Genomic DNA, 15,006 nt, shown 5'->3' with positions numbered 1-15,006 from the left:
AGGGCACTGAGAGGACATCACTCCCAGCAAGCAGTGATGTCACCCCCCTACCAAGGGCCCTACATGTCTAAGGTGCAATTAAAAACGAGAGGGGGAGGGGGGGCTATTCCATACGGTAACCATGGGACGGGGAACACTGCCAAGTGGCTCCTCCCCCCAAGCTGCATCGTAGGCTGAACAACCCCCCCCCCCATCACCCTAATAAGAGAATACCGGTATATGAGGAAGAGGGTAAGTCGGGGGCAGCTAGTAGACTGTCCCCCGGTGGTCAAACAGCCCCCCCCCCCCCCCCCCCCCCCCCAGCATAGCGCTTAGGTCTCCTCAGCCCAGGGGTCCCATCCCCCGAAGTGCCGAACCCCAGGCCCCGCACTACCCACCCCACAAAGAGAGAGAGGAGCCAGAAAGCGCCGCACCCCTCTGGAGCAAGCCCAGGCTCCCGCCCCAAGGCACCGGCCCTGGGAGAGCTCTGAGCAGGCCTCGACGGGACCAAGGCAGACAACCAGCTAGAGCGACCGCCGATTGCCTCAGCGGAGACCCCGACCCATTAAACCTCCAAGGTCCCGTACCGATAGTGGGCCCTCCACCTCTCCCAGGCAGCTCTTAACCCCCCACCGGACACCGGAAGGCCACGACCCCCAAACCACGGCAGACAGACAAGGAGCAGCGACGACCAGGCATCCCACCCCCTAAGTCATGGAGTTAGCTATGGGAGACCAGAGACTGAATTCTTTCCAAGTTACTTGAACTTTGGTCTGACATACGGCAACCATGGCATGCAAGACAGCATGTATGTAATGCATATCCTTTTGTAGGTTACATTTGTTAGGAGGTCCTTCTATTTCTTCTGTGCAGCTGCACCTTTAAACACATTTTGCAGGAAACCTTTAAAAACCTTTGATTCGTGTGTTCTCTACAGGTGTTGAACATTGTGAGAAAATATGCACATCTATATTTTAACGTGTTTATTTGAACATATTTATTTGTGCTACGTAATACTTTGCCAGTTAAGATGCACACAAATACACACATTGACAGGCACCCACACACATGCGCACACACACGACTGCAGAAGACAGAGGCCAGCCTGTTTAACAAGTGGGTCACACCAGGTCCTAAAAGAGCTAAAGAGAGTCAGGCAGAGAAAGAAAGGCAGGCTGGGGCAACAACAGCTTTTGCTGCCACCACTGGTCTTCTGCAGGGGTTTAAGGATAGACTTTGGCATGAAAACATAAGATTTGTATTCAAGCATGTAAAATCTACAAAAAGAGAAACAAAATAGAGTAAATCGAAGGCCAAACTGCAGGTTGGAAGTCTCACCTGAGGGCAGTCCTTGATGTAATGACCCTTGTTGAAGCACAGGTGGCACAAGTAGTTGGGTGGAGGTCTTTTGTTGGGTTTCCTTGGCTCTGAAGAAAGGGAAAGGTCTGAGAAATGGTCCGTCAGGGAGTTGAGTCCATCTACGATGTTGTTCAGGGAGCCATAGGGTGACACATTCTTATAAATGTTGTTGTTTAAGGCCTACAAAACAACATCAGAAATGGATGTGACATTTTCTTTCACAGAAAACATCAAAACAGTTAATGGCATTACTCGTCTGCTTTGTTTTGTTTTCTTTTAATTCTCTGCTGCAACAAAAAATTAAGGCTAAAACAATCTTTCTGGATCGTTTTTCTTATTAAACTCGGAGCACTTGGCAAAAGGCCCAGCTGTGCTTATGAACTGGAAAAGTACTGAGAGAAAGATGGGGCTTTACAAAGAATGACTCATCATAAACAGGATGGGGGGGCATGTTTCTTCATCAGCCTGTGAAACATCATCAGTGTCACCACACATTGTTGGTGGTAAAGTGTCCGTGGTCAGACTTCGTAGTTTGCTTGGGGGCAAATCGAACAGCCTGACAAGCAACAACGCACACGGCGCCGGTCCGCAGAATATTAACAACTGTAAAAGCTTTGCTTGAAGTTGCTTGTTTCCTTTCTCATTCATGTCTTCATGACATCCAACAAACTACAGACAGGGACTTTTAAATGTCAAATAGTCAAGTAATCAGCTTTGGAAACCGAAAAAGAAAAAGTCTTTCCAGTCATCTGCCTTGAATTTTAACCATCTAACTCCTCTCAAAACAAGCCTCAAGTAAAGCCATCACTGAATGTGTAGGTATGTTGAAGTCCCCATTTTCAGCTCTTGATCACCACCCAGACCCATGCATCATTTTGGGACCCAGGTTTCTGTCGGGGAACTGATGTTACCGTCGATGTTTCATTTCACAGAACAGAAACGTTGGACCTGGCAGCTTGGCCACAAAAGCAAGCCAGCTCTTTATCTGGAGGCTGTAGGATCGCAGCGCTAAACAGCTCCAGCTTTAAGACTCATGTAGTCTCTGTAAATCACGCGTTTAGTTTCTCAGAGTTTTTCCATCATCTGTTACTGCTTGTGCTGTAATGTGTGCGCTTGTTATCATTTTTGTGTGTTTGGTAAGCTCGAGTGTCGGTGCTGATTTGGAAATTAGTTTAACAAATATAAAACAGAATGTGTTGCTTTTTTTTGCTGTTTCAAAACATCTATCCAAGCATCTGCAAATGTTGAGATCTGTGTATTTTAAGTACTTGCGTGTCCGTGGCATCATGAGGGGGTTAGGAGTGGCATTGGAAGGGACAATGAAGCTACATGTCCATCCCTCCTAGTGCGTTTTCAGTGCCGGGTGTCTAGAATACTTTGATGGCTGCATCAGCCACATAAATAGGACTGCATCACAGCGGTGTGTCAGGTTGCATCCTATAAAATGACACGTTTTATATTTTTACCACGTTCCATGAATATCACTTTCTTTCAGTGACAGATCGCTGCAGTGTGTACACTTTAGGGTAGCATACTCCTATACCTGCATTATACATATCCAATTCAAAATAGAAACAAATGTTGGGCACTTTGGATGAGTTAACTTTTTTAAACAGTTATCACCAGAAACAGTTTACACTAAAAATTTTGTTTTGTTTTGAAAAAGTTTTCTTAAGTAAAGACAGAACTTTCATCGTTAAAAATGACCAGAAAATCTGCTTTTTGTATCAAAGAAAATTGCAAGTAAAGAAAATCTATTGTGCTTTTTCTTAGTCAAATTAATTTATTGATTTCTCTAACCCAGCCCTAAAATGTAATGCATATTAAACATTGGTTTCATCTGATGACTCAACTACTGTTCAATTAATCTCCAATTGGGTTTTTAAACATCCCTAAGACTAGACAATGTTTGAACAGACCTCACAGGAGATAAAACATATTTAACTGTAAAACTCTATACTAAATTGACATTTTTCCTTAATTTAACTGTTGCATGATCTCTCACGGAGGAAAAAAAGACACTCATTTAATCATCCAACTGCAGCAGTGGTTTATTTTCCTTGGCTTGGTTTGCGTTGTAAGTTGCAAAATGCCCCGCACCCCTTAAACTATTTCCAGACCTAATGTGTTTTCAAAATCATATAGACTCCTCTGAACTGAACGGCATTGCACTGTTGCATGAAACCCGGTTTCTACACATCCTTTAATCAAAAGTGACTTCATGATCTCTCTGTTTGCAATCACATGGATAAACGTGGATGGTGAATCTACCATTTATGCACTACTTTCTGTGCATGTGTATTGTTGAGGGTGGGGTTGGGGTCCTGTTTGAAATCTAGACCCCATGTGCACTACCAGCATGTTTGTCCCTAAATTTACTCCCAGCTTCAAAAATAGACCATTTATAAACAAGAACTGATTTTGTGTGCACATCAACTGGATCTATTTGAAGAGGTCAGGGACAGCAGAGCTCAGGAAGGGATTGGAGTGGACAGCACTCTCCAGACAGGCCTGCATGGAAGTCTATTTAAATGCACTGCTCCTCTTTTTACTGCTGATCTATTTAATGTATACATGTACCGGTACTTAAATGTCCTGCCAGATTTCTGCAGCTTTCATGGAAAACAGTCATGCAAGATTTATGGGATCATTAGGCGAAGTGACGAACTTTTGCATTACTTTGTTATATAACAAATCAATAAGTTGAAAAATAATTCGATTATTCATTATTTTTAAAATGGCTTTGAGGTTGTATTCTCGATTAAAAATCCCAATCTTATATTCTGATTCCTCCTATTAAGCCAAAAGAATTATCCTTGCATTGTTTGTGAGTGTCACCTCGTTTCGCTGCAGCTGAAAGAAGTTGTTGAGATAGTTGGAGTTGAGGGAAGAGCTCAGATCTGTCGCTGCAGGAGTCTTGCTGAAGCTGTGATCCGGGTGGGAAGAGTTGGGTTCGGGTCGAAACGCGTCAAAGGCGCTGGTCTGGTGGGGGTCTTGCAAGGAGAGGTAGACCCAGTTGAGAAGCTGCGCGGGTTGGTACACGGAGGCACTCGTGTCTATGGCAGACAACAAGCTCATCTTTCAATTCAAGCGTATTCTCCACCGTCTTGGAAATCGTCTCGCTTTCCGCTCCCGTGCGCCCGCGGATGGACCTTTCGTCTTGCCGTAGAGCAGCACCCTGTCCTCCTCGCGCCGGGAGCTCCTCGTGCCCCAGTTGACTGTTACTCAGAAGTCATTGCGCTTCCATGTCAGTATTGAAAGTTTTCCTCTGCTCCCCATGGTCCGTTATCTTTTTCTGACACAGCAGGGCAGAGACTGTTTGAATGTGGAATGACCACAGCGCCGCCTCATCGAGGGCGATCAGCCAATCAGCGCCCGAGGTTTCTGAACACACCAGATTTGATCGCACATTTACAGTTTACAGGTAAAATGATGAAATAACATTATCCATGCACCTACATAATCAATCTTTTATTTACTGTTTTTGTTATTCATGTCACTCGGGATTCTTAATTTGTGTATCTGAGCAGTGATGTATATATTGAAATTGGAAGAGCAAAGACCATAGACACCACAGTCAAATAATCAATAGAAGCAGTTTACCGGCTACAAGTCAAAAATGTTCACGGGCGACCTATGACCCCAACACTGTTTGCAGAGAACCTGAGGATGGCAGGGAAGAGATGAGGCTTTGCTGAAGGACGCAGGAAAACATTTAGGAAGGGCTCCCTCTAGTGGTAAATCTCAAATATTTCACTTTTTACACAGACCTGTTGTGCAAATGCATTAATTCACCTTTTCTTCTTTCTTTCATGCTTTCTGGTAAATAATAACAAATACTTGACACTATACTATGTGTTATAAGATGTAAATAAGGTAAAAAATGTAATAATAATGTAGAAATAGAATAGCTATTACATATAATGTCTATATTTCCCTCCACAAACCTATATAAATGTATATAGCATATCTGACCCTACTTTTTATGTAAAACCCAACCCCAATATTCTTTAAATTCAATGAAAAAATGTGTTCCCAGTGGTCTTTTAATCATGATTATGCCAATTTTAGAGAAAAAAAACTGTGTTGTTTTCCAGGACATAGTTTTTGCAGACCAGCAGGAATTCATCAGTAATTTGCCTCGGAGTTAGCCCGGCCCCACTTCCTGTCACCCATCTATTTTTCTCTCCCGCTAGCTTACTCCTTTACTGTCCTCCTTACATTGGCTCCCAGCTGAATTTAGAGTTGATTTTAAAAATTTTACCTTTCATCTGTAGATCATTCAATGGACAAACTCATACGTACATTGCTGACTTTTTAATCCCCTATTCTTTGGCCCTGAGGTCTTCAAACCAAAAGCTTTTCCAAATCCCTCAAAAATCCACTATAAAACCAGAGTAGACCTTACATTTCAAGCTGTTGCTCCTTGTCTTTGGAGCCCCCTCCCTTTGTAATTACATTGAGTGTTTTAAAAGTCAGATCAAGATGTTTTTATTCAGAAGAGCATTTAGTTGATCTAATTTAGTCTAGTTTTACTGTGCTTTATAAGTTTAGTCTGTGATATGTGTATGATGACTGGTTGTAATTTTACTGTTTTTACTATGTTGAATTACTTGTGATTTCTCTCTGAGAAAGATGCTATAGAAATAAACATTTACTTTACTTACAACCACACAATTATCCTAACATTACTGGTCCAACTAAAATGCCCAGCAAGAACAGAGCTATCCTGCCAGAGTTTTGAACCAGATGCCAGCTCAGATGAGGAAAACAAAGACATACGTGGATCAAATTGTATTCAAGTGGATGCATTGGAATGAAGAAGAGCAGGAAGCTTGTGGCCTGCCAAGCACATTTGTGAATTCACAAAAGAGAGATTTTCCCAACGGCGTTTTTTCGTCTCCTCTTGATTCACCGTGATATGACCATGCCCAGATGGGCATGTTTCACATACGGAAAATGATAGGCCCGCCCACACCACATAAATATACTCAAGTCCTCCATACTATACAGAACACTTGGAAGGAACCAGGGCGTTTGTAAGGAAGTAAGTGTTAAATTTACCTTTAACATATCATTTTGTTATTAATTAGTGATACTTTTGTTTACACCATGTGTTCTTTTAACGGTGGATGTTTTTCTGAGAACGTCTTGTGTGATTTTCTGTGACTTCGACGCAGCTTTTTTAACCCTCTTCTGCTTCGCTTTACGTTATCGTTAAGTACAGTCTATGTTTAGTCATTGTTTATGACCTGTGTTATAAATGAGTCAACAAAAGGAAGGCATGTCGTTGAATTACGTTGAAGTAGCCATGTAACAAAATTGAACTGTTAGCTAGTTTTGCGTCCGTTGGTTATGTTGTGATTAGCCAACGCTAGCATTTCGTGCTTTACAGTTTGTTCTTCAACACTTAACTTGTGGTTTTGTCACGACTTATTATAACTTCATAACATATAGGTTAATTGGTTAATATAACTTATCCCTATAGGTGTGAAAGCGATTGTGCATGGGTGTGTGATTGTGGACACTCTACCTGCCACAAAATGGCGACCTGTCCAGGATGCCCCCTGCCTTCGCCCACAAGTAGCCACGATAGGCTCCAGCAGCCCCGTGACCCCGAAAGGGAATAAACGGAAGAAGATGAATGAATAATTATAACTTAAGTTATACTTGATGTAGGCTATGTCCCCCCTCTATTTGACATGAACAGGGGGAACATTTAAGCTGAAGTAGCTTTGCTCTTTGCAGCTACGCTGCAGTCAATATTGATTGAAGAAGGAAATGAAAAAAAAAAGTTGCTCGAAGAAGGAAACGGTGAAAAAGAAAACCACCGTTGTACATATATTTATGTACAAGTACGAGTCTAAGTTCTCTCACCTTTAGGATAAATCTCATAAGTATCCATAACACAATTAATGCATAACATATTCTTTAAGTATTGTTTTGTTGTGGTAAACAAATATAAAATGTAAGGAACGTTTATTTTTTATAGAGAAACACATCAGGAAAATACAAGAAGCTTCTGCTGAAGTTCTGCGGTGGAAGAGACAAAAAACAACCAGAAATCAAATAAATCAATATTTCTTTCATATCTCTATGCAATATAGACAACCTGCAAACTTGCATGCCATTACAATACTTTTAATGTAACACTTATGAAGTCATTCAAATGCCCTTCAGCAGCACATTATTCATTTTCTACTTATGATTCAACTAAAGGTTTCTTTTTTTTCTTCTTTATAGGTTTACTAAACGATATATTCAATTACAAATGGCCATGAAATGAATTTAACAGCACTTCAATTTAATTTGATAAATATGTATATGTTATTTTTTTTACACTTCAAACACACACCCACACTCACAGATGTGCCATGGATTGTGATTGTGAGCCATACTGGACGGAAAATGTTCAGAATGGTCAGACTTCGTAGTTTGCTTGGGGGCAAATCGAACAGCGTGACAAGCAACAACGCACACGGCGCCGGTCCGCAGAATACTAACTGTAAAAGCTTTGCTTGAAGTTGCTTGATTCCTTTGTCATTCATGTCTTCCTCACATCCAACAACCCCTAAACTACAGACAGGGACTTTTAAATGTCAAATAGTCAAGTAATCAGCTTTGGGAACCAAAAAAGAAAAAGTCTTTCCAGTTATCTGCCTTGAATTTTAACCATCTAACTCCTCTCAAAACAAGCCTCAAGTAAAGCCATCACTGAATGTGTAGTGTTTTTACATTACAGAAACAGGCGAAGATGATCAATTGACAGATTTTTATTAGTTTAATGCAGCTAAAGTTAAGCAGCAGCGAAGTTCTTCTTGGTCAGGAGCCCCTGTGGAAGCAGCCATAATTAAATACTTAGGTTTTAAAGCTGCTGCACTGCATGTCTATGTGTTTTCCTTGTCTGATTGTGGTGACTCACCTCTGTTTTCTGTGTTAGGAATGGTCCGCCAGCAAAAGAGTTTCCGAAGGGTATAAGAACTTTACATTGGATCTGGGGAAGGAACCAAAATCATTGTAAAGTTAAGAGGGGAGATTTAGAGTAGTAATTTTATTATTTGAGTGAATTATTGAAATGGTTTAGGAACATTTTAGTGAGTTCTATTTTTGTATGGGTAAATATCTGTTTTTATAGGGGAAACTTTGAATTTACCGGTATATATTTTAATCTTCTGTGTAAACAGATTATCTGTGGGAACCTGGGTAGATGGTGGCTCCCAAAGGAGAAATCCTATAAAGGTGGGAGTTGTAACCATTTGGAGGGTTGGTTAGTGGTTAGAGCTTGGGGCATGAATGTGAAATGGCAATTGAAGAAATGGAAAATAAAGATTTGAGCTAAACCCAAGTCCTGAGACTCCACTTGTTGTTCTACCATGATGATGGCCTCTGAGACTTCGAGCTGAACGTGATATGTAGGCATGTTGAAGTCCCCATTTTCAGCTCTTCCTCACCACCCAGACCCATGCATCATTTTGGGACCCAGGTTTCTGTCGGGGAATTGATGTTACCGTCGATGTTTCATTTCACAGAACAGAAACGTTCGACCTGGCAGTTAGGCCACAAAAGCAAACCAGCTCTTTATCTGGAGGCTGTAGGATCGCAGCGCTAATCAGCTCCAGCTTTAAGACTCATGTAGTCTCTGTAAATCACGCGTTTAGTTTCAGAGTTTTTCCATCATCTGTCACTACTTGTGCTGTAATGTGTGCGCTTGTTATCATTTTTGTGTGTTTGGTAAGCTCGAGTGTCGGTGCCGATGTGGAAATTAGTTTAACAAATATAAAACAGAATGTCTAGCTTTATTTTTTATTTTTTGCTGTTTCAAAACCTCTATCCAAGCATCTGCAAATGTTGAGATCTGTGTATTTTAAGTATTTGTGTGTCCGTGGCATCATGAGGCGGTTAGGAGTGACATTGGAAAAGACAATGAAGCTACTGTTACGACAGGGGATTGAGGGAAGTACCCAGGCGCAGAGAGGAGGAAGAGGCAGGAGGTTGCAGTGGAAGCTACAGTATAATAACTTAAACAAAAACTACAAAACAAAACCACTGCATAGCAGGCTAGCAAAAACTCAACACATGAGACACTCGAAGGGGTGGCATGAACTGAACTCAAAACCTGACAGAAACAAAAGAGAACCAGAACACAAAAGTAAAGAAACTAAAACCGTGACGCCCCCCTCAAGGAACCGCTCCGAGGTTCCAAAAAAAAAAGGTTATGACGTTTTTAACATTAATGAATAGTTACATTTATTTTTCATTACATTTAGTTACATGTATAAGTTATATTTGGTCCTTTGAGGACAACCACTATGCTGATGTGGCCCTTGGCGAAAATTAGTTTGACACCCCTGGCCTAAAGGGAACAGTATTCAATTCCATATATCGCAGGCCGGTCTGAAAAACTAAAAAGGATTTTCAGACAACATAACATCCCAGTCCATCTCAAACCAGTTAACACTCTCAGACAAAAACTGGTTCACCCAAAGGACACAATTCCTAGCCACATACAGAGTAATGTTGTGTACTCTATCCACTGCAAAGAGAACTGCAATGAACAGTTTATAGGAGAAACCAAACAACCTCTACACAAGCGGCTTTACCAACATCGCAGAGCCAACTCAAGTGGACCTGAGTCTGCAGTGCACCTCCCCCTGAAGGCCACAAACCACTTGTTCAAGGACAGTGAAGTCTGAATTCTAGCCAGAGAGAAAGGGAAGGTTTGAGCGAGGAGTGAAAGAAGCCATCTTTGTAAAGAAGGACAAACCTTCTCTTAAAAAGAATAGTGGTCTCAGGTTTATTCTTCCATCCATCTACGGCAGTGTTCTGAAACCCAAACAAACCGAACCAGGTCGTTGACAGCTGAATAAGATGACCAGCTTGGGGAGGGAGTCACTGGCTCCCCAACCCCCAGCTGAAGACAAAGGACTCTTAATCACCCGAAACCATGTAGGCTAAGTTGACAATACCGTCCAGTTTCAGGTCTGACTCCTCCCACACGAGCGGATATATACCAGCTCTTTAACCAGCTAATTCAGGATTGACAAAGCCTTTTGAAAAGGAGGTGAAACATCTTCTAACTTTAAAAACTAAGTCCAGATGACAGCCCCTAAACCTACTATTATAAAGTAATGAAAATCTATAGTGCTTTTTCTTAATCAAGTTAATTTATTGATTTCTCTAACCCAGCCCTAAAAGATAATGCATATTAAACATTGGTTTTATCTGATGACTCAACTACTGTTCAATTAATCTCCAGTTGGGTTTTTAAACATCCCTAAGACTAGACAATGTTTGAACAGACCTTACAGCAGATAAAACATATTTAACTGTAAAACTCTATACTAAATTGACATTTTTCCTTAATTTAACTGTTGCATGATCTCTCACGGAGGAAAAAAAGACACTCATTTAATCATCCAACTGCAGCAGTGGTTTATTTTCCTTTGATTGGTTTGCATTGGAAGTTGCAAAATGCCCCGCACCCCTTAAACTATTTCCAGACCTAATGTGTTTTCAAAATAATTTAAAGTCCTCTGAACTGAACGGCATTGCACAGTTGCATGAAACCCGGTTTCTACACATCCTTTGATCAAAAGTGACTTCATGATCTCTCTGTTTGCAATCACATGGATAAACGTGGATGGTGAATCTACCATTTATGCACTACTTTCTGTGCATGTGTATTGTTGAGGGTGGGGTTGGGGTCCTGTTTGAAATCTAGACCCCATGTGCACTACCAGCATGTTTGTCCCTAAATTTACTCCCAGCTTCAAAAATAGACCATTTATAAACAAGAACTGATTTTGTGTGCACATCAACTGGATCTATTTGAAGAGGTCAGGGACAGCAGAGCTCAGGGATTGGAGTAGACAGCACTCTCTGGACCAGTGTTTTTCAACCAGTGTGCTGTGGGAGATGGTCAGGTGTCCATTCACTGATCTAAAACATCTCTTTGTTCATACAAACAGGCCCTGATAAAACACTGAGTAGTTAGGAATATGAAAGATCATAAAATATGTTTTTCTTTGTGCTTATTTGATTCTATAAAGACAAGATAAGATTGACGGTACCTCGATTTGGCCGCAGCTTCAGCTCTGTTTTCGGAAAAGTCCCGCCCCTTTAACTGTGTCCACCAATCATTTTTGGAGGCTTAATCATATGTCATCAGTCTGACCAATCAGAAGTGGTTAAAGTCTTGACTTCATTGTTCCGATTAGCTCATAAAGTCTCTCAGTTCCAACAAAAATACCAGCCAAAGCTCGTCTTTAGCGCTGTAGCTTTTTCCGGTTTTAGAACTTGGAAAAAGTGAACAAAACAATGAAGCTCAGAGAAGCAAGTCTGTCTGCCATCTGCAGCAGTTTTCGTACTACATCTCCCATGATGCAAAGGGCTAAAGTGACAGCGTCTCAGCGTAAAATGAGTCTTCTCTGTTAAACCTCTTTAAACCACAGCAGACACACATCAAACAGTTTTTAAATCTTCTTGATGAAATCAGAGGTCAGCAGTTTAGTTCTCCTTCAAGGTTTGTGTTAATTAACAGCCAAACATCCCAGAGTTTGGTCCAAGTCATCTTTCTAACTGAAACACTTTTCTAATAACGTCTGGATTATTTTATATGTTAAACTTAAGAAGTAGTAAAAAAACATTTAAGAAACAGGATTAAGGTTAAGTGGCCAAAAGACACAATTAAACTAGATTCAAACAATTAAATTATCTAAAGAGTTTTCAAATACTTCATCTTTGATTAAGACAAGAGAAAAACTAATACAACTTCAACATGTTCACTTTTTGTGTAGCACAGAAAACATAAATGCAAAGTTAGTTTTTTTGTGTAAATTTTTATCAAACATATTGTGGTCATATAATTGTTCAAAAATTACAGTTGCCTTTGCACTAAAATTGAACTAAATACAAAAATTAATATATCACTATTTAGACAGAATAGATTTTTTGTGAGGTTACATTAAATTGCCTGTTAATAAACTGAAGGTAAAAAAACTAACAGGATAAAATTTCAAATAATTTACCGGTAGTTTAATATTATCACTGAAATCTAATTTAACTTTTATTACAACCTTTAGGAAAAACAGCTGCAACTTCCAGCTTTTTCTGCCACAGTGATCACAAAAATGCATGTGAGATTGTGGAGGGACTGTACATCAATACTGACTGTTAGTTTCTCCTTTTCTCAATTTTTGGATGCTGGTGTTCCGCAGGATTTTTGTCAAGGCAAAAGTGTGCCTTGGCTCTAAAAAGGTTGAAAAACACTGCTCTAGACAGGCCTGCATGGAAGTCTATTTAAATGCACTGCTCCCCTTTTTACTGCTGATCTATTTAATGTATACATGTACCGGTACTTAAATGTCCCACCAGATTTCTGCAGCTCTCATGGAAAACAGTCATGCAAGATTTATGGGATCATTAGGAGAGGTGACGAACTTTTGCATTACTTTGTTATATAACAAAGCAATAAGTGGCTTTGAGATTGTATCCTCTTTTAGAAACCCTGATATTATGTTCCGATTCCACCTATTTAGGCCAAATAATTAAAAAAATACTAAAAAAACAAAAAAGCAAACATCTCAAGAAACTTTTAAAAACTCTTCTTTAGAAAAAATTCTCCTTGCATTGTGATGACTGTCAGCTTGTTTCGCTGCAGCTGAAAGAAGTTGTTGAGATCAGGGGTGTAAGAAAAAACTACCCTGACTTTAACCCTGAACTCGGGCTGAAATCCGCCTGAACTTGCTTACTCTGGGTATGTCGGTTCCAAAAGACCGGATACGCTGTCGCTGCTCTAAAACTTTGGAACTCTCTGCCCCTGTCCATAAGAGTAGCTCCATCACTGACTATTTTTAAAACCCGCCTGAAAACCCATTTTTATGCTCTGGCTTTTAATACAACATTAGACTTCTGTTATTGCTGTCTTGCTGTACTGGTTTTATTGTTTTTATCTCTCTATTTTTAATCTTGTGTTTTAAGATGTTTTAGTGTTGGTTTTCTTTATTTCTCGTGTTCAGCACTTTGTGTCGGCTGCTGTTGATTGAAAGTGCTATATAAATAAAGATGAGTTGAGTTGAGTTGAGTTGAGATGAGTTGGCGTAATTACGCTCGACTTGGTAACCCTGGGTTAATGCACGTGCACTTCAAGTACATGAAGACATTCTCAATGGACCGCCGATTTCCGGAGTCACCATGGAAACGCGCTGAGAAAAAAAGAGAGCGCTATACAGTACGTGAGACAGAAAAGCTTATACCCCCATAAAAAAAAAATAATACGGCTGAGTCAGCAGAAAAATAGTTTCTGTTTGGAGACAAATAACATACAAAGTAAAGCACGAGTTCCTATCTCATGGATTTGTAGTATGAAATTTGTTGTAATTTATAATTTCTCTGACTTTAACAGTAGTTCACTCATCACTAGTGGTGCCAAATAAACTCATCATTCGCTCCCTCCTTCACAGCCATGATGCAGAAAGAATTAAACATAACAGGACACAATAACTCGGCAAAATACAGTAAAACAGCTACAACTGAACACATTTGGTCAGAAACCCACACTTTAACCCAAATCCGTCCAGACAGGCAAAGGGAATGGTATCCCACAATTCATGGGGTGCCGATCTAACAGCAGCACCAAAGTTACACCAACGTAATTGAATTATTTGAATGAAAGTAAAATAACTGTCTGATAACTACGTGTTATTTTTAACCCTAGTGCTATCCTATGACATGACCCTACCCTTACATTGACTTGTTCTCCTTACCATGATAAAGGTGGATAAAGATTTATCTTAACTGAAGCAAGTAATAAAGTTATGTGGAAAAAAGTATTATCTGAGCTTCTTCATCCACTAAATCCTCTTCAAATGGACATGCCATGCTGCTTCACCTCTCTGAAAACAAACTAACCTTCAACTAAACCTGCTCCAGACCAGGTTATGTTCAGAGCATAAGTTGCTATGGCAACTTGACATACCCTGAAACATACCTCCATTTTTGGAACTGAAAGCTGAGGTTATCCGCTTCCTTAGCCTCAAACTTACCGTGGTAACTAGCATAACCTGCTTTCTGGAATACCCTCCTGAGGATGGCAGGGAAGGACGCAGGAAGACATTTAGGAAAGGCTCCCTCTAGTGGTAAATCTCAAATATTTCACTTTTTACACAGACCTGTTGTGCAACTGCATAAATTCACTTTTTCTTCTTTCTTTCATGCTTTCTCATAAATAATAATAACAAACAAACACATGACACTATACTATGTGTTATAATATGTAAATAAGGTACAAATTGTAATAATAATGAAAAAATTAGAATAGTTATTACATATAATGTCTATATGTCCATCCACAAACCTATATAAATGTATATAGCATATCTGACCCTACTTTTTATGTAAAACCCAACCCCAATATTCTTTGAATTGAATGAAAAAATGTGTTCCCAGTGGTCTTTGTTTATGTCCGTTTTTGCCAAAAAAAAAAAACTGTGTTGTTTTCCAGGACATCGTTTTTGCAGACCAGCAGGAGTTCATCAGTAATTTGCCACAGAGTTACTTTGCACTGTTAGCGCAAAGTAAGCCCGGTCCCACTTCCTGTCACCCATTTATTTTTCTCTCCCGCTAGCTTACTCCTTTACGGTCCTCCTTACATTGGCTCCCAGCTGAATT

General features: G+C 40.2%; 1 protein-coding gene across 1 annotated transcript in view; it reads right to left on the bottom strand.

Moving 5' to 3' along the window:
- The window catches only part of LOC101174942 (zinc finger CCHC domain-containing protein 24), a 37,279-nt gene extending 32,656 nt beyond the window's left edge, over positions 1–4,623 (bottom strand). The window contains exons 1-2 of the mRNA XM_004077105.4: positions 4,177–4,623; positions 1,318–1,518 (exon numbers count right to left, since the gene is read on the bottom strand). Coding sequence (XP_004077153.1) covers positions 1,318–1,518; positions 4,177–4,416 — 441 coding nt within the window. The 5' untranslated portion in view covers positions 4,417–4,623. The remainder of the gene's footprint in view (positions 1–1,317; positions 1,519–4,176) is intronic.
- Positions 4,624–15,006: the final 10,383 nt, after the last annotated feature.

Source organism: Oryzias latipes, chromosome 15 (genome assembly GCF_002234675.1).
Source record: "Oryzias latipes chromosome 15, ASM223467v1".
Classification (NCBI taxonomy): domain Eukaryota; kingdom Metazoa; phylum Chordata; class Actinopteri; order Beloniformes; family Adrianichthyidae; genus Oryzias; species Oryzias latipes.
The sequence above is the reverse complement of the archived record's forward strand: the minus strand, read 5'-3'. Positions and strand labels throughout refer to the sequence as shown.